We start from the raw sequence: 18,255 nt of genomic DNA, 5'->3' as shown, positions 1-18,255 counted from the left end.
TACTTTTTGTTTATGTTGCTGTCTCCAGCTGCCGGCAAATGTTTTCCACTCCACTTATAGATATGCACCTACCTCGCCGCTCGTGATCGCTTCTCGCCGGTAGGTGCCCCGGCTGTATGAAAAGGAGCGCATCCACCAGCCAATCACAAAATAATCTACGTCATCAAAGGGAGCCCATAGGACCGTTTTTAAACCATTTTTGCCGAATGACATTCTGAGTTAAATATGTCAAAATGTTACTTTTACAGTGATCCGTCCGAATATGCTGCTTAAACAAATAAACCTGTCTCCATTCATTTCTGCGGGCCGAGGTCTGCTTATTTTTTCCAGATTTGATGCGCCGACGGCGCATGAAGCTAGTTAATGTAGGCTGCCATGTTCGACTATGAGTCATTTTTGGCACCAGAGCATGCGCACTGAGTGCCTAAACGTGAAGTGACGAATGTAATGAAATACAATCTTATATCTTCTTTATAGAGGCTCAGAAAAAATGCTGCCCCAGTAGAGTAATTACTTCAATGTGAAGACATTTTAGAATTTAAACGTTTAATTTCGCCAGAGTAAATTCATAGTTTGAATGGACTTGAGGCTTACTAAACTGCAATACCTTCAGTAACCAGTGTAGTATGCGAGCTTCATGGGGATTGTCAAACGTCAATCCCTCCCTAGACTGCAAGATTACCAATTTACTGCCTGGCGCCATTTTAAGATAGAACAGTTGTTTGTCAGCGGATACATGTTGTGAGAAATTACGAAGTTATACAGTTACTAAAACATTCATTCTAAAGAATTGCATCATATCGACACATTGAGGGTCGATCTGTGTCTTTACTCGTGGCGTTTTTTTAAATGTATTATTAACGTTATATTAGGCTGATCCTACGCGAGATTGAATTCAGACCTGAGGTAAGTGGAACACGAGGCCTAGTTAGCCTAGTAGTACGTTATCTTAGACTAACTTAATCATGTAACGTTAGCTAGCGATACAAATGGCCAGCTACATAGCATAACACATGTGAACTGACTTATAGTTATCTAACAGTTAATCTAAATTGGTTCATATTTTCTTAGCTGCTATGGTTAGTTAGATTTATTTAAATCCGTCTGACGCCGTCTGTTGCTATTTATCAGTAATGTCACACTGCATTAAGTTAGTGTTTGTTCGCAATTTATTTATATCCAGCTAGAATTATTTCTATCCATGTCTTGCGTGCTAATGCTAGCATTAGCTAACAACAGTTCAGAGTTGCTGCTGAGTAGTTCATCATAACTCGCTATTTTAGTCCCCCCACACACTGTTTAAATTTGCGCTTTGTACCAAACGCTGCGTATGTGTATTTTTAATTGGCTATATATGCAGCGTATTTTACGAAGAGCTTGCTATCGTTAGCATTCGTATCTAGCTAGCTAGCTACATAGGCCGCCAAATCACACCAGTTTAGTTAAATCGAACGTTCTAGTTAAAACGTTGAACAAAACTGACTTGCATTACGTAGTTAAGTTTAGTTCTTACGTTTTTAGTTGCATTATCTAATTGTGGACTTCAGTTACAAGACCATGGGACGGGCTTACTTGCTAGCTGGCTGCCAACCAACTATTTTAACGCCAGGACGCTTGCAGCAGCCATCTAAAGTTGACATTAACGGTTACCTCTTTTTCACCAGGTGAAAGATGACTCAGTTTCTACCGCCAAACCTTTTGGCACTGTTTGCCCCCCGGGACCCCATACCGTATTTGCCTCAGCTGGAGAAACTGCCCCATGAGAAACATCACAATCAACCATATTGCGGCATTGCCCCTTTCATCAGACAATTTGAGGTATACGGTTTTTCGGACTAGAAGCGCAATAGTCTCCGTTTCCATTACTGGATAGGGCAATAAACGTGCATGGACTGAGTAAATATAATTCTGTAATGTACCTCGTTTGACTTCATGAAATTAACTGGGTTCGTACAGGATCCCAGAGATGCACCTCCACCCACAAGAGCTGAGACCAGGGAAGAGAGACTGGAACGAAAGGCGAGTACATGTGCTTGATTTTATTTGTAGTGGTTACAGATTGAGTACGGTGGGGCTAATGTATGTCTGTGTCACAGAGACGAGAGAAGATCGAAAGGAGACAAGCCGTCGTGGAGACTGAACTCAAGCTGTGTAAGTCTGATATACAGCAGGGCACTGTATTTAAGTTAGGCATGTAGCATAGTAATTGAAATGACTGACATGGGAAAGTTGATTACATGATTATTCTCTTGATTGTTTTGACATCTTATCAGAAGTCGGCAGGTAAGAGGTGGCATGGTACTTATGACTAGTGACCTAATGGACTGGCGTATCCAGAAAGTATGTACCATCAAAATACCATGGAAAGCATGGCACTTAATGGAACAATTCATTTAAAAACTTTTACATTGTTTTTTTTGGAAGTATCTAAGTTTTGACTTGTGAAAAAGCAAAGCTAATTCTTGCTGTACAATAAGCTGGGACCCGAGGCTTTTTTAATGAGGCTGTGGGCTGCTGTTCAGAGTTTGCTCAGAGTTTGTTTGCATAAACAAGTGCAAATAAAATGTAAACTGTAATCCAATTTAGACTGATCGCATTGTTGGTTGTATTACAAGCGATCTTTCAATTAATAAATTCTGAAGTTCCTGGTGTGCTTTCACAGTTTTGTATTGCTGTAATGTCTAGTGCATGTCTGTGCAATTCATTAGCATTTCCTTCCTCCCTGCAGGGGATCCCCACAATGACCCAAATGCTCAGGGAGATGCCTTCAAGACTTTGTTTGTGGCACGAGTGGTAAGTCCTCTGATTTTATCTCTCTCTCTCTCTCTCTCTCTCTCTCTCTCTCTCTCTCTCTCTCTCTCTCTCTCTCTCTCTTCTCATTTTAATAACAACTTTTAAATTACAGATTATTTTATCAGCATAACAATTTGCGTGAAAAGTTAAATTGAATAATTACATTAATTTCAGAATTTCATCGTATTTGTTATGCCCTGATGATTGATGTTATCCCACCATTGTTTGACAATGTTCCTAAGAGCGTTTTGTGATGTGACTGAATGCTTGGCTTTTGTCAGTCTTCAAGTGTCCCCATAATGGGGTCAGGTGATTGTGAATTGTCCAGCACTCCTTGCTCTTTGGTCTTCGAGTAGTTCTTGCGAAGCTTTGAAGTAACTTTCATTTGTTTTAATTTTTTTCAGAATCCTAAAACTTTCTGTTTATTTCCAGGATTACATGAAACCATTTTCACTGTGGTCACAGACATTTATAATTGATATTTATTTGTCTATATTTTCTTTTCCCCCCGTAATACAGAACTATGATACCACTGAGTCCAAGCTTCGCCGTGAGTTTGAGGTCTATGGACCAATCAAAAGGGTGAGATTGACTTGTCTTGGCCGGAATTTCTCATGTAGTTTGTCAGTACGTTTGCCCGTTTGAATTGTTAACGTTTTTGTTTCTTCCACCAGATCTACATTGTTTACAATAAGAGGACGGGCAAACCCAGGGGCTATGCGTTCATAGAGTACGAGCATGAGAGGGACATGCATTGTGAGTACCATTGCAAACTCTGATCTACCAACTGCATACACCTTTAAACATTTAATTTGACTACCACCACATGCATGTACATATAGCATTATTGCTGTTACTACACCATGCTTTGGTAAGGGCTTTCGGACGTCTGGATCCTACACACTGAACTTGTATAGAAGGTTAAGAACACAAGTGCTTAAGTTGGTAGATCTATTTATTGTACACAGGCAAGCCAATCACATTTGGTTATACACAGCTTCCGGACATTCTCTTTTTGGAAATACATTCTCAGTTAATCTCAGTTTTGTTTTTGCTGAGGAAAAAGTGCATTTGTGTAGACAACATAAGTAGGAACCATATACCAGCTTTCATACTGTTCATACATTCTTTCGAAATTAGGATCAAAACTATGATACGGGTGGCCAAATTACATGTATACCAGTTTGAGTGCTGTTATAACACAGGTAAGCATTTAAGTCGTCGTAAAAAAATAAATAAAATAAAAAAGACAATTTTTTTTTACATGATGCACTTAAAATATCACGCAATATCAAAACTTGGAATTAATTCATTTTTAGCAAGATAAATATTTGCTTATGGAATATTTCAAATACACAGTACGTTATTAGGTGGAGCATGATTCTACCAGGGACTTTAAAAGCCAAGCCTATCAAGATTTTCTGGGTAGTGCATCATACTGCAGCTCCTGTTGATACGTTTGGTCCGTGATTACATATGGAGTGTTGTAAACTGTCAGTGCTCCCATTTTCTAAAGTCACTGTTCAGTCACTACTTTGGGAGTACTTGTAAGATGTGAACTGCGATAACAGACTTGTGTGGCAGAGTGTGTAGCTGCACCACAGTGAGGACATTCAGAAAACACTCACGCAGATAGCATATTTATATTATTTATGAATAGATCTGTTGATCATGCACTGAGATCAAGACAATAAGGGGTGGGGGGTGATGCACAATGTTAACCTGTACTGTAGGCACAGGTCCCCTTAGAGTGTCGGTCTTTTGCTGTAGCATGAGTGAATGTGCTCTGATTGTCTGTTGAGCAACACTACTCAGTGTGTGAGTGAAGATGAACGAAGCATAGGCTGCCCTTGGTTGTTTGTGTGAACTAATGGGGTGTAGATGTTGTCATTGTACGTGTGTAAATGTTACATCAGATTTGAATGGTGTGACATGCCGCCAGTGTCATGCAGGCCTGAATGATTTGTTCGGTCATTTGTGAAATTTGTTCACGCAAAGGGGGGTCATGGTCCAAGACTGCAGGTGATGTTATTTAAATGGGAATTTCAGGTAAGATGGCTTGAATAAGGGCAACAAAGTTGTTGGAGGCAAGAATCTGGTTGATTGAATTTGGTTGCCTGCCACAGCAATGAAGATGTTTAAGATAGTCAACCAAGTCATGGACGGAATCTAGATTAAAACGGCGCAAATTCAAAGGGAAAGGGTGTTTGTGAGAAATAATCACACCAAGGTGAAGCGGTTCACTATGAAATGTAGACCTGATGCATCACAAGACCATGGTGTATGTGAATAAATACCTATGTGAACAATGTTAGCTTTAGTCAGCTGAATTATGTGAATGTCAGGCTATGCAGTGTATTAACTGTGTGTTGTTCTCGTTGCCACTGCAGCCGCCTATTTCTGATGGCTATTGGCCAGAGCTGGCTTGCAGATGATGGTTTTGGTACACCCTGTACACCCTACTACCACAGCTCAGTGTATGGTTGGTATAATGGGTTTGTATATGATGGGTAAGATTTATCTTTCCACCCCACCCCTACACAGCGAAAGGAGCAGGATATAGACAACCAGGAGGTGCAATAAGTTTGCCTATTGTATTAAAACAATTTGAGGCAATCGCTATGCTGCAGACATCGATGGCATGGTGTCACGGTTGACCATTTCAGCCATGCATTCATGAACCTATATAAATGTTTCCAAATTAAGTCTGCCAGTGTAGTGTACACTTACATTTGGTCCTGATCCTGTTTTAAATTTTGCTTCAGTGTGCAGTTATTTGCAGTGGTTTTAATAGAATAGGCCAACTAGCATTAAGTGCACCGTACATTAGTACAGCTCTATACAGACAGGGAGACTTGGTTACACAGTTGTAGGGAGAGATTAGGTAACATTCTTTAGGCTATTTTTATAAGCTGCGTGTAAGAAAGGCAGGCAGGCAAAAACGCAAAAAAATTGCTAATATTCCCAAGTAAATATTTCCAGGTGAGCACTGCCTGATTGCCCATTGGGTGAAAGTCGCACATGGCTGTCCCTCTGATCCATTGTTGTGAGAGCCAGTCAAGTGAAACTTTTAGGGTTCTGCATACGATGTCATAGCGTCAATTTCAATGTTTTTGAAATAGAAAAACCAATGGCAATTGAGTGTTTTGCCTTTGTGTGAATGACTTTGAGATCCTTGTCACGAAAATGAGTTTCAGGTCAGCAGGTTGCTGTAAACTGGACTTACATATGACTACTGTGATTAAGTGTACTGCCTTTCCTTCCAAGCATGTTATACAACTGATTGTGTATCACAGAGGCTACTATTTTATATTTGTCATTTAGTGTCCATTTCCTGATGAAAGTTTTAGGTAAATGGCTTGAATATAAAGATACAACCTATTTAACAAGACATTTGCTTTGTTTTTCTGTAAAGCTACTAGTTTGGTTTTGGTCCAATGTTGATCTAAACTTGCCTACCTTCCTGGCAGTACTGTTTGGTTCAAAACCAAGTAGATTTGGTTTTACCTCTACATATATTCTGTACTTAACACCAGAAGTCATTGTAGAATTGTTCCTCATTGAGTGGGTACCTCGTTTGTGACGTCTGTGCAGAACCCTAATAGTTGGCATTAAAACTTACCCACCACCACCGCCATTTGACTGGAAGTCTCGGATCAGAATGCCATGTTTTTTTGGGTTTTTTTTTTTTTTGTAAGGCCTATAAAATAGTTTGGCATAGATTTCTCCTGGCATTTCAAGATTTAATTATGATAATATTAATTTCTAATAAAATAAAGTAGTTCTATACCTAGGATACATTAGGCTAACAGTAAGTTGACACCGCACATGAAAATTCGGATGTGTGAGAAATGTATTCTCACTTAACAGTGAGGGTCAGGTAGCTTAATTCCCCTTAGAAATATTGAATTTGTCACCCTAAGTTTTCATTTTTAGTCTTGAAAATTTTTCAGCAATTCAATGAAATAAAAAATCTATATGATTTGAAAGGAAGTGTCTTGAGTCCTCTCAATTTACAGCTTGCCAACACCTGAAATCCAGCACTTAACAGACCCAGTCACTTAATGTCAAACAATTACTAAAGTATATCCCAAGTATACAGTAAAGTCCCGATACACTTGAAACTGAACAGCCTGACGTAGTAAAGCGCAATTTTTTAATGCAATCTATGGTCAGGGTTTTTACCATTCCCAAACGTTTTTTCCCCAAGCAATCACCTGCCCCTTTTGCACGTTTTGAACACTCGGAGCTATTTGCATTCTGAGCCTTGGCAGCACTTACTATTATTTCCTCGCTGTGGAGAATCCAACAGTGACTTTCCTGCTGTTCTTAAACAAATGAGTATCCACATTTTAGCCTGTGAATGAGTAGCTGTTACAATGCTGCCCAGGTCAGTAGGGATTAATATTACAACCAAGATGCAGTTTGTACCTGGGTCACTCGTGACTACCCGAACATGTAGGCTGAGAATTACCAGGACGCAGTATTCTGCATCAGAATATGTTGTCTGTTTAGGTAGCCTGTTTAATACAAAACTGTTGTAATGGGACTCTACTGCATGCACCTTCTGAAACACTATTTAAACTCTAGTTACCAGAACAACTACATTGTCACATTAAATGGGGAAGGGGGGAGCAATTGGAGTCTGATAACTTTCAAGGTATGGGTTTGTGGTAAGGCAATCCCCAATATTTAACCATTTTTATTGGAAGCTTTTATTTGTGAAAGTCCGTTTCACTGACCTGGTCACCAGGCACCTTAAAGTTAAAATTGATACTCATTTATGTAGTGTACCAAAACAACATTCTGTTTATGGTGATACTAATGTATATAGATTAATTGATTTAGTCTCAACGTACTGCTAGAATATCGGTGATATCTGGTTTTGAGTAATGGGGATTGTGGTAAGGCAATCCCATTAATGGTTACTCGGTCATAGTCATCAGGTATGGTAATGGGGTTGTGGTAAGGCATCCCCTAGCACAATGATGAAATCCTGAAAAATCCCCTTCCTTGATGGATTGCCCATTGCTGTTGGAGTGAAGCTCCTGATTTCACCTGGAGTCCCAGCGCTAACAAGGGATCCTACAGCTGCTTATCAGTGCCTGTCGTCATGGTTTTCCTATCACAGTGATTTGTCTATGGGACTGTGGTAAGGCAGCCCACATTGATTGGAACTGCCCATTGAAATGGCAGATTACTCTGTTGGAGTGACAATGTGTGGTGGTGTTCTTTCTCCAGGTATTGGTAAGGTATTGGTCGATGTTGGGGTATATTGATTTCAAATGTATTAAAAAACCTAGACTGTTCGGTTAGCTAGCAATGAAAATTTATCAAGGTTTGAATTATGGACATGCATGTGCTATGCCGACATTTGGGTTAGTATGTGAAGTTTTAAAAAGGTTTTCAGTAGCATTGTGCAAGACAACCCTCAAAACTATTTTGATCCATGTAGATACTGTTACTTTCAATGTAATGCCCCTTTAAACATTTTGCATGTGGAATTGGCAATAAAAGTGGCTAATCTGTTTTGCAGATTTTGTCTCGTCAACCTTGTGCAATTGATGGGTGGTGGTAAGACAGCCCTGTTTGTGGTGGTTTGTGTAGTTACAATTGTGTGGCCTGGAATTTTGGCTGTCTGCTTACCTTGGTACATTCTTTGAGGACAGCCTTTCTCGTTCTTATCCTGGATATGCATATCCCATCGATCGCCATTTCCTCAGTCGGCACCATGGGGAGAGGAGACTTAAGAGAAGATGTGACAGAGGTGTAAGTAGTGGTATTAAATGGATGGGCGGTTATACGGTGTTGTGTAAGTATGGCCGTTGGGAGCGACTAAAGGAAAGGAGTAACGTATGTATTCTTTTGTACCTTTGGAGGTACTGAGGGGTTTTAATTGGATATCTTCAAGTGTCTTGTGGTAAATTGCGCTTTCTTCACAGAAGATTGACACGTACATCTTGCATACCAGCAAACATGGACATATAGAACCCGGTTTATGTGGTTAATTGATATGGACTGTTGGGCAAATTAGTTGAATAAGTCATCCTGTGGCTTTGAGGTCTTTATATCCTCCCAACATCTTCACTGGGAAGAAGGCTGTTTATGTAGTCACAGGAATGAAGGCATTGAGGGATATTTCGACATCCACGTTGGTAAGTCAGGTGATTGTGGTCCATTTATGGAAATGGGTCTGGTACAATGACATGGAACTTGCAGAGTTTGCTTTCTCCCAAAACGGATTCCGGACAATGCGCAGCAGTGAGGCTTGGTACAGTGTTTGTGCTTTTTAAAATTTAAGAGATTTTTTTTTAATTTTTTTTTTTTTAGTTTGACTTCACTTGAGTTTGTAGTATGGTGTGTTTATGGTGAGTCAATCTTTTAATAAAAGAAAAATAAGTGACAATGCAGAACATAATCCTATTACTGTATTGCTTCGATAAGTGGGAAGATCAGTAATTCAGAGGAAATCCGACAGGAATATATAACTTCATGAACAGTTAATTGATCTAGTTCCTAAAAAAATCAGCTGTTATAAATGGCCTTTCACCGTTTTACAGTGATCAAATGTGTAAAAGATGGAATGAGTCGTATGAATGACTGGATTAAGTAATGATGGAATGCAGCAGCATTTCATTTTTGAAAGTATAAATAGTTTTCGATCTTTGCTTACTAAATCTAACCTGGTTTGATTATTGCAATGTGGGTGAACTGAAGCATAATTTACAGTTTAGCCATTTAGTAGGTGCAAAGTAGAACTTTTGTTCGATTATTTCAGAAATGCTTTGGTGTTCTGAGCAGTAAAAACCACCATAGGCAAGTGCATTTACATGGGTACTTCAGAGTCAGTTGAACACTAAGCGATTAAAATGCTTTTTCTGGTTTTAATGTGCATTTCTAATTCAATAAATGGGACCTGATATATTCTCACCAATGTAATGCAGAACTAAAATATTTATTAAACTGAAGTCCAATTTAGTGCCATTTAGTATATAGTGAACTACATATACCTCCAATATGATTGACTGCCTTGATAAAGATAAGTTGAGAAGCGGTATAAGATGACCGTAAATTAGCTGTGTTATGCTCACTAAAATTGGAAAAATATTGTTGCGGAATAAAATGTGAAATCCATATATATTCTTTTGAGATTCTTTATACTGCTCTTGTGGGTTTGGTTGCCCTCAAGTTAAAACCACAAATAGTCAATCATCTGAGGTTAAAGTAAGTTCTAGTGAGATGGCTGTTAAATATATAGTAATATTTTCATCAGTTAATCATTTCTTGATTGATTTTGAAAAATGCTTTTTGTTATTGTCTTAAAGATACCAGGTTTTTGGCTAAAGTGTCGATAATAGTTTGTTTCAATTGATCTTAACGTGAGCCCTAGGACCTGTAGACCCAAAGCGGCCAAATAGCATGCAAGATCACCCCCACCCCCCCCTATTTCTTTTGGAGTATCTTTATCAAGGGTGCAATGATTTGGTGTTGGAGTATGTGTATATACATGTGTGGGTACGCGCATTTATTTACATGTGTACCTGTAGGAGTGGGAGAAATGCATTATAGATCATGTGCTCCTATCAAAGGTTAGATTTGAGCAAAATATAAGTGCTGAGATGTATATAGTAAAAACATTGTTTCAGGTGGTCAGATCTGTTCTGTTGCTATAGGGATTACAATGAAGATAATGGGAAAGTAGTGAGAATGATCCTTCAGCAGGATGATGTTGTGAATGTGATCAACTTGGATCAGTCCAAAGTTTGGCGAATGTAAGGGATCCTTTTCAGAGTTCATTGTTGATATGGTTGATGGAATGCAACACAAACCAATCCAAACCAAAAAAAGAATTGTCCAAATTCTGAAACAAGTGTATCATTTATACACAGGTACAGTACATTAAAACAGGTTAATGTACAGGTTAATTTTCTTTCTCTTTTGTGGAAATGACTTGCCATTTCCACAAAAGATTGAAATTACATTTTCTAAATCACTGGTGTGTAAAAAAACACTCCTGCACATTGCTGTTGCAATAGTGTGAATTTAAATTACCCCACCCCCATTAGTAGATGAAATTTCATTAAAACCCTGCTTATTCTCTGGGCTCTGACCTGCTCTCTCCCAATTTTCTTGCACTCTTTAGCAATGGGGGTGGTGGTAGCAATATGCAATCTTGTTACTTCAAATCATATGCAAATGTTTGTTCTGAAGATGGGAGTTGCAACATATTTTCCCTTTCTGAGCAAATGCTTTTAAAGCAGATGCTTTTAAGAAGGTAAATGGTTCATTTGTTTTATAATGATCCAAGCATTGTTTGCAGAACTACATGCAAAGAATGGTGTCTGAACATATGCAGATCTGGAGCTTACCTTATTCCTAAATATGAATTGAGGACTAGCTGTAACTATTTCTCAACCACCATGCCAAATTTCTTAAATATAATACTAAATTAACATGTCTTTATGATTTCTAGAAACTAGAGCAACAACAAAGCTTTTTGCCTTTTTAATCTTTGGTAGTGTGGTCTTCGAAGTAATGGCCATTCATAATATTTAAATATGCACAGTAAATGAGTCAAAACCTCAAATCCTAAATGCAGATTACTATAGCTCATTTATATATGAAGGAAGGGACTTCATTTGGCGGCATACAGATAAATCTCTGAAAGTTGAGGACAGAAGTATTTGCAGCAATTTGGTATGTATCAGTTCTGGACCAGCCGGACTGCTTCAGGAAAATGTCAGCATGGATACAATATTTTAAAGGTAAGAACCTAAAAGTTGAAACTACCTCCCTTCAGATCATTGCTTGGCTTGCCAATTTGACTTTTCCTGCCTCTTCAAATTCTTATTTAAGACTTTACTAGCAGTTAAAATAAGAATCTTTAAAACTAGTCACATCAAAGGTGAGTAGCATGTAGCTAATAAAATTCTGAAAAGTATCTTATCAGGTGCTTAGGCCCCATAGGGTAGGGGTATTTCTGATTATATTTTGGTCTGTTGTGCTTGTATACAAATACAGGAATATCCACACATTTTGGGATTTAAACTTGAGACCATGCAGAGAGAACTCTTATGCAAGATTTCCAACACATAATTTGAGGAAAAGAACTGAATTTTCAGTGTATTAACCGCATCCCTATACTAGTACCGTTGGTTGTTATTCCTTCTGCTGTGTATGAATGTATTTATATGCTCCGAATTTAATTTGATAGTAACAATGGGAAAATATGCATGATTCAACAGGTTATGTATACTGCTGAAATCATGCAGTATACGAGTAATAGTACACACTTGTCTATGAAGGAAACCAGATGTTGCATCTTATGCAGTTCAATTGCAATTTTGTCGGGCTGTTGAGGCTAAAATAAATTCTAATGTAGGTAATTTTGATACCTGATACTCCTTTCCGACTTAATCCTCACCAAATCTTTTCTTTTTCAACCTTTCTCTTCACCCACTACTCTTACGTCGCTCCCTTTCCCCATTCGCTACCTTCCTCTCCAGCGGCCTACAAGCACGCTGACGGAAAGAAGATTGATGGGCGGCGGGTTTTGGTGGATGTTGAGAGGGGGCGCACAGTCAAAGGCTGGCAGCCCCGCAGGCTGGGTAAGAATCCAAAGATTCATCAAGGGGCTTAATAATAATGTGTTATTTAGCTGACTCTTATCCAAAGTGACTTACACTTGATTAGACTAAGCAGGAGACAATCCCCCCGGAGCAATGTGGGGATAAGGACCTTGCTCAAGGGCCCAACAGATGCACGGATCTTATTGTGGCTACACTGGGGCTTGAACCACCAACCTTCTGGGTCCCAGTCAAGTAACCACTAGGCTACATGCTGCCCCTAAACATTTAATAGAGAACCTATGAGAACGCAAGCAGCTCAAAGTGTTATAAAGTCTTACAAATGATACATTAAAATAAGGATAATATACAATGCATGGATGAATTAAAACGGAAGAGGCTCTGTAAACGAATACATAAATGCAATCTTGAGTGTGAATTTTTATATGTAACCTAAAATGAGCAATGGATTAAGCTTATTTTTGTGGTATTTTTTGTGCATACATAGAAGTACACTAATCTTTGAAACACTCAATAACTTTACTTTGCCCGTTTGCCATTTGCTTTATTTCAGATGATCTGTTGTAATTCACTCATGATTAAAAGATCAGGAAACAAACTATTGATTTAATGTTTTAAATGCAAGGGAAATAACTTTAGAATACATTCTAAAGCTATTTTGTCCTATAACATGCACAATGGAGAAAAAGGCATGGTCATTTCTTAGTGTAAGGATTCCTGGAGCTGTGTTATGTACTAAGTTCAGCTATTGTGTTTATTTCTTTGGAAGACCCGAGAACAGAACATTGCAGAAGTCTAACCCAGTCATTCGCATACTTTCTGACTTTGGACTCAAGCAGATAAGAAAATGAGTATTATTTTATCCTTCAAAGAGATTTTAAAGCAGAACCTTATCTAGATCTTCCTCGTCCTTAAGGCGTCTGTTCATTTGGCCTTGTGAATTTAAAATATATATATACCCTAAAACTTAATTCATTTATATACTGTGCATGCATATGAGCACCCCGTAGATATATATATATATATATATATCTATATCTATATCTATATCTACGGGGTGCTCATATGCATGCACAGTATATAAATGAATTAAGTTTTAGGGTGATCTCTCCCTTTAAAGAAATGAGTTGGTCAGCAGTGTCATTGAAATTGTATTTATTTATTTATTTCTTATTCGGCGGTGCAATAGTTATGTAAGGCCTATGTTCTGAAACCTGCATTCATTTCTCTCCCTGCGCCAGGAGGGGGATTGGGTGGTACAAGGAGAGGAGGTGCTGATGTCAACATCAAGCACTCTGGTAGGGATGACACATCTCGCTATGATGAGAGACCTATCGGCGGGTAAGTACAACATTGTTTTATGCGTTGTTTTATTCAGTGAGTGATTCCCTATGCTTTGGAGCATATCGATGTAGAAGATTGAGAAGTCCACTTGTTTGCCTTCCAGGGACCGGGATCGAGACAGGGGTGGCGAACGTCGTGCTGACCGGAGCCGGGAAAGGGAGCGAGAGAAGGACCGAGGGGAGAGGCGGCGGTCGAGATCCAGAGAGAGACGCAGGCGCAGCACACGCTCAAGGGAGCGGGCCGACCGCGGAGCCGTGGTGGCAGGCCCCGGGGTGGGGGCCATCGGGGATGAAAACACCGGAGGCAGCAGGCGGCGAGACAGGGACAGAGAAAGGGGGTTAGGAGGGGACAGCAGGAGCAGGGAGAGAAGCAGGGATAGGGAAAGAAAGAGGAGGAGTAGGAGCAGGGACAGGAAGCGGGACAGGGAACGAGGGAAGGGAGGAGGAGAGGAAGGAGGGGAAGGCGGTATGGGGTTAGGCGACGTCATGGGTGACGGAGGAGAGAGGATGTTGGAAGATTCCAACTCTGCTGAATTGGGCAACCCTGGGCGTGATGAGGGAAACGTGGAAGGAGATGACAGAGGAAGGGAGCGTGGGGAGAGGGATAGGGACAGAGACCGAGACAGAGACAGGGACAGGAGGCGCAGTCACAGGGACAAAGACAGGGACCGGGACAGAGAGAGGCGGAGGGGGGACAGAGACCGGGACAGGGACAGAGAGCACAAGAGAGACAGGGGCGACCGAGAGAGAGGCGGAGAAAGGAGGGATGATCGACAGCTGGCCCCGCCCTCCTCTCTGCTCCCTCCTTCTCTGGTCCAGGATGGAGGCAGTAACAGTGAGGACATGCCAATGCCAGAGGAGGGCAGTCAGGATGGGATGATGGACCAGGAGTCAGTGCAGTCTGGAGAGGGTTACATCTCAAATGAGAACGGTTACAAGATGGAGCCACAGGTCGAAGAGTACTAAGGGTATTGATGTTCATTCTGTACTGTACAATGGCTGGCTTACTCAAAACTCTAGTCTTCATTCAAATAGTGAAACTCAAGAAAAGCAGTCTTATTTAGATTCTTGTATAATCGCCTTGATTCCTGGCCCACCCTTGGGTGGACACCCAGATATAATTGACACGTCGTTATTTCCAAGTTCCCAGTTGCTTAAAATGTATTGTTTTTCTTTCAATGGTGAGTTAGTGTTGAAATATTTATCAATGTATAGCCAGGTGGTTTTCAAATTGGGAATAGTACAGTTATTCACAGCTCAAGGGTGTTATTTAGTTGACTCGTATGGCCAATCAAGAAACAAGAATAGCTCTTCAACCTAAATCCTTTTTTTTTTTTTTTTTTTTTGTCACCTGAGTAGGTCTCCTGGAGAAAGCATATGGTAAAGGTGTGTAGTAGTGCTCTGTGATCTAACATTTTGCCAATGTTCAGAATTCAAACTTCTACATTATGACTTGATATGTATGATTTATTTTAAGGTATTGCCTAATGTATAGCCTGAAAAGGCTGTTTACATTACATGTATTTACTGTTGAATGTGCTTCGCATGATGTGTATGCGGATCTGTTCTTATGTCATTTTCTACAATCACCTTGGTGTGGTAAATGTCACTGGAGCAATGGTAACTTAATAGCCGCAGTGTGAATTTAGGTTCGTTTTCAACTTGTTCCTTGGAACATACGAGGGCACTGTATGTCCACATTATGTTATCTTTGTCTGTTTTTGTTGGTGACATATGTCATTGAATACAACACAAACCTTTTCAGTTTAATGTCTGGATGTGTATGGTTTATATGTGACCAAATTGAACAGAATTGAGTTGAACAGAATTTTGTTTCTTTACCCTAGAGTACCATTTTTGTTAATTTGAAGTTAATTTTACAGAGGAATTGACTGCATACCAATGTAGATAAAGTATCAAACACCAAGAAGTGGATGGGATACTATAACATGTAAGTATGTGTGTTGTTTATTGCTATTACTATTATTTCATTCTGTAGGTACAAAACTAAGAGCAGGGTTCAGAAGCAAACTCTCAGCTCATGCCTGTTAAGGATAACTGGGTTTGTTCATTTTTGCGAAGGGGCAATATTGCTTCTGCTAACATTTCCTGCTGGAAATTACTTCATTTTTTATTTTATTTTTTTCTATAGCCTTCAGCCCAGTTTAGGATGTGGACATGAGGAGAGCATGCTATGTCTCAGAGTTGCAATATTTGGTTATAGGCCTACTGTATGTCACGTCCACTTTTTCTTTATAGCCTAATAAATGCATTTTTTATTCATACATTCGTTCCCTCTTGTCTAAGTAATATTCATGTATATGTTCTATTCATTGCATTAACATTGAGAGTTGGTCTATTCCCGAGAAATATCCCATACATATTCTGCCAGGTAGAACACATTTAGTTGCCTATGTCTGTAGGAATCGATCTGTTTGGTATTAAGTATGCTCTTGTTAACACATCAGTGGCACACCACTGAGGGCTAGGGCAATGAGCTTCATTCTCAAAGCTCCCATCTGACAGTGATCCACTACTAGCATGCTCCTCTTCATTGCACATCATCGATGGTATACTCTCTGCTGGGCAAAAGCACACGGATCAGACCAGCACAGCTGCAGAGCAATGCAAGTATGCCTTGAGCTGTTAGGCATGTGAGTTTTTCTCTCTTTTTGGTTAGAGCCGCACATGCCACTTCATTTGGATTTCCCTGTTTGTGGCGGGGCTCCAATTAGCAGAGCTGGCGGCATGCAGTGGTTGCAGGTTGTCGGAGACAGTTCAACGCACATTGATACTTTCCCTACCTGGACCTGCAAGCTAGCAATCCAAACAAAAGATGCTATGGAGCATAAATTGTGAGAAGATAAGATTCTGATCGTAAGCTGATGAACGGTCTTATACTGCAGGAGCATGTCAATCTACGGTGTCATGACACTGACATGACTTTGTGGGTCTAATTACCCAACCTGCACAAGGGATAATATTCACACTTTCAGCCCTACTGACTCAGAGGTACAAAGTAAAATGACCACTTCTTAGCAAAGATTCCACTCTACAATGATAATAAAACTGGTTTAGAGAATAGGACCATTAACATAAACATGTCAATTGCAGCTGGGTTTAATGCTGCTTTTTATAACTAATTCTAGTTCTAAGTAATGTGACTGAAGACAGAGGGCTATTCTTTTCTGTCAGGTTTATATTTGTAGGAACCCCCCAAATACAGTATTTGAGAGGTGTAGTCTTACCTGATGCTACTGGAACAGGGTTACTTAGATTTCTCTAAACTTATCTGACTCCATAATATAAGTATATATAACTGTTCCTCTGTTCTAACAGTTCAACAAAAGGAACTGCAAATATTCAGCAATGGTGTGGCTCTAATCGATCGCTATCTATATGTAGACGCAGCTGAGCCTGTGGCCTTTATAGCCTGCAATGATACATTTATGTTGTGTCGCACTGGCGTGTAGGCCAGTGCAGGTATTCTATGTTGTCTATGTTAGTACTCTAGACTGCATGTGAAGTGGTTTGAGTCAAGAGGATGCTGGTTAAATTTAATACAATTAAACAATGCAATGCAGAAATAGAATGAAAATGTCTAAAGATGTAATATGAATGCTTATACACAAATGGCGTGCAGGAGGTTGTATTAGCAAGTCTCCTCAAACCATTCCACGTTTCCATCTATATACCCAGGGTTTACAGGAAAAACGACAAATCATCAAATGTCACAAGATGGCGGTAAAACAATGGTCCTGCTGATGTTATCTTGGTATGTCCAACAAGCCTAGTTAACCTTTGTAGCACAGCTAGATGCTGACTCACAGGTAACTTGCATTACCTGGGGTTTATGTCATTTATTTCACAGTACTATTTCAATTTAACAGTTCTGGGAGCATTCCACTTGTGAATTGTGAGGCAGCACAATCATAGGAGCAATAGTCCTCTATTGTCTTCATCAAGCTACCTGGTATTATCAACAGTTGTGCTGTACTTTTTGGTGCTAAGCAACTTAAACTTTCCGTAATTTAGCAGATGGTGTTAGCTCAAAATTACAGTGGCAGCCATTATGCTCTACAAAGGACAAAATGCCACAATGCAAGTGAAACAGGCCATCCTTAGGCTGCGAAAAAAGAAAAAATCCATCAGAGAGATAGCAGAAACATCAGGAGTGGCCAAATCAACAGTTTGGTACATTCTGAGAAAAAAGGAACGCACTGGTGATCCTTTCCATGGTAAAGAAGAACCCTTTCACAACATCTAGTGAAGTGAAGAAGACTCTCCAGGAAGTAGGCGTATCATTATCCAAGTCTACCATAAAGAGAAGACTTCAAGAGAGCAAATACAGAGGGTTCACCACAAGGTGCAAACCATTCATAAGCCACAAGAATAGAAAGGCCAGATTAGAGTTTGCCAGAACACATCTAAAAAAGCCAGCCCAGTTCTGGAACAGCATTCTTTGGACAGATGAAACTAAGATCAACCTGGACCAGAATGATGGGAAGAGAAAAGTATGGAGAAGGCTTGGA

At 39.8% G+C, this 18,255-nt stretch overlaps 1 protein-coding gene across 1 annotated transcript; it reads left to right on the top strand.

Annotated features, from left to right (window-relative positions):
* The first annotated feature begins 652 nt into the window (after positions 1-652).
* On the top strand, positions 653-16,008 carry snrnp70 (small nuclear ribonucleoprotein 70 (U1)). Its single transcript, XM_061227866.1, has 10 exons — positions 653-906; positions 1,665-1,818; positions 1,957-2,019; positions 2,097-2,151; positions 2,729-2,793; positions 3,313-3,375; positions 3,468-3,549; positions 12,300-12,401; positions 13,622-13,721; positions 13,828-16,008. Exons 2-10 carry the CDS (start codon positions 1,672-1,674, stop codon positions 14,687-14,689), a joined length of 1,539 nt encoding a protein of 512 aa, XP_061083850.1. The 5' UTR covers positions 653-906; positions 1,665-1,671; the 3' UTR covers positions 14,690-16,008.
* The last annotated feature ends 2,247 nt before the right edge of the window (positions 16,009-18,255 follow it).

This window comes from Conger conger, chromosome 2, assembly GCF_963514075.1.
Source record: "Conger conger chromosome 2, fConCon1.1, whole genome shotgun sequence".
In the NCBI taxonomy this organism is placed as follows: domain Eukaryota; kingdom Metazoa; phylum Chordata; class Actinopteri; order Anguilliformes; family Congridae; genus Conger; species Conger conger.
The sequence above is the reverse complement of the archived record's forward strand: the minus strand, read 5'-3'. Positions and strand labels throughout refer to the sequence as shown.

Excerpts from the sequence above, each read along its gene's own strand:
- snrnp70 (XM_061227866.1), top strand. The coding sequence starts at position 1,672 with ATGACTCAGTTTCTACCGCCAAACCTTTTGGCACTGTTTGCCCCCCGG. Across the intron at positions 1,819-1,956 it reads CTTTCATCAGACAATTTGAG|GATCCCAGAGATGCACCTCC; the intron begins GTATACGGTTTT and ends GGGTTCGTACAG. Across the intron at positions 2,152-2,728 it reads GGAGACTGAACTCAAGCTGT|GGGATCCCCACAATGACCCA; the intron begins GTAAGTCTGATA and ends TCCTCCCTGCAG.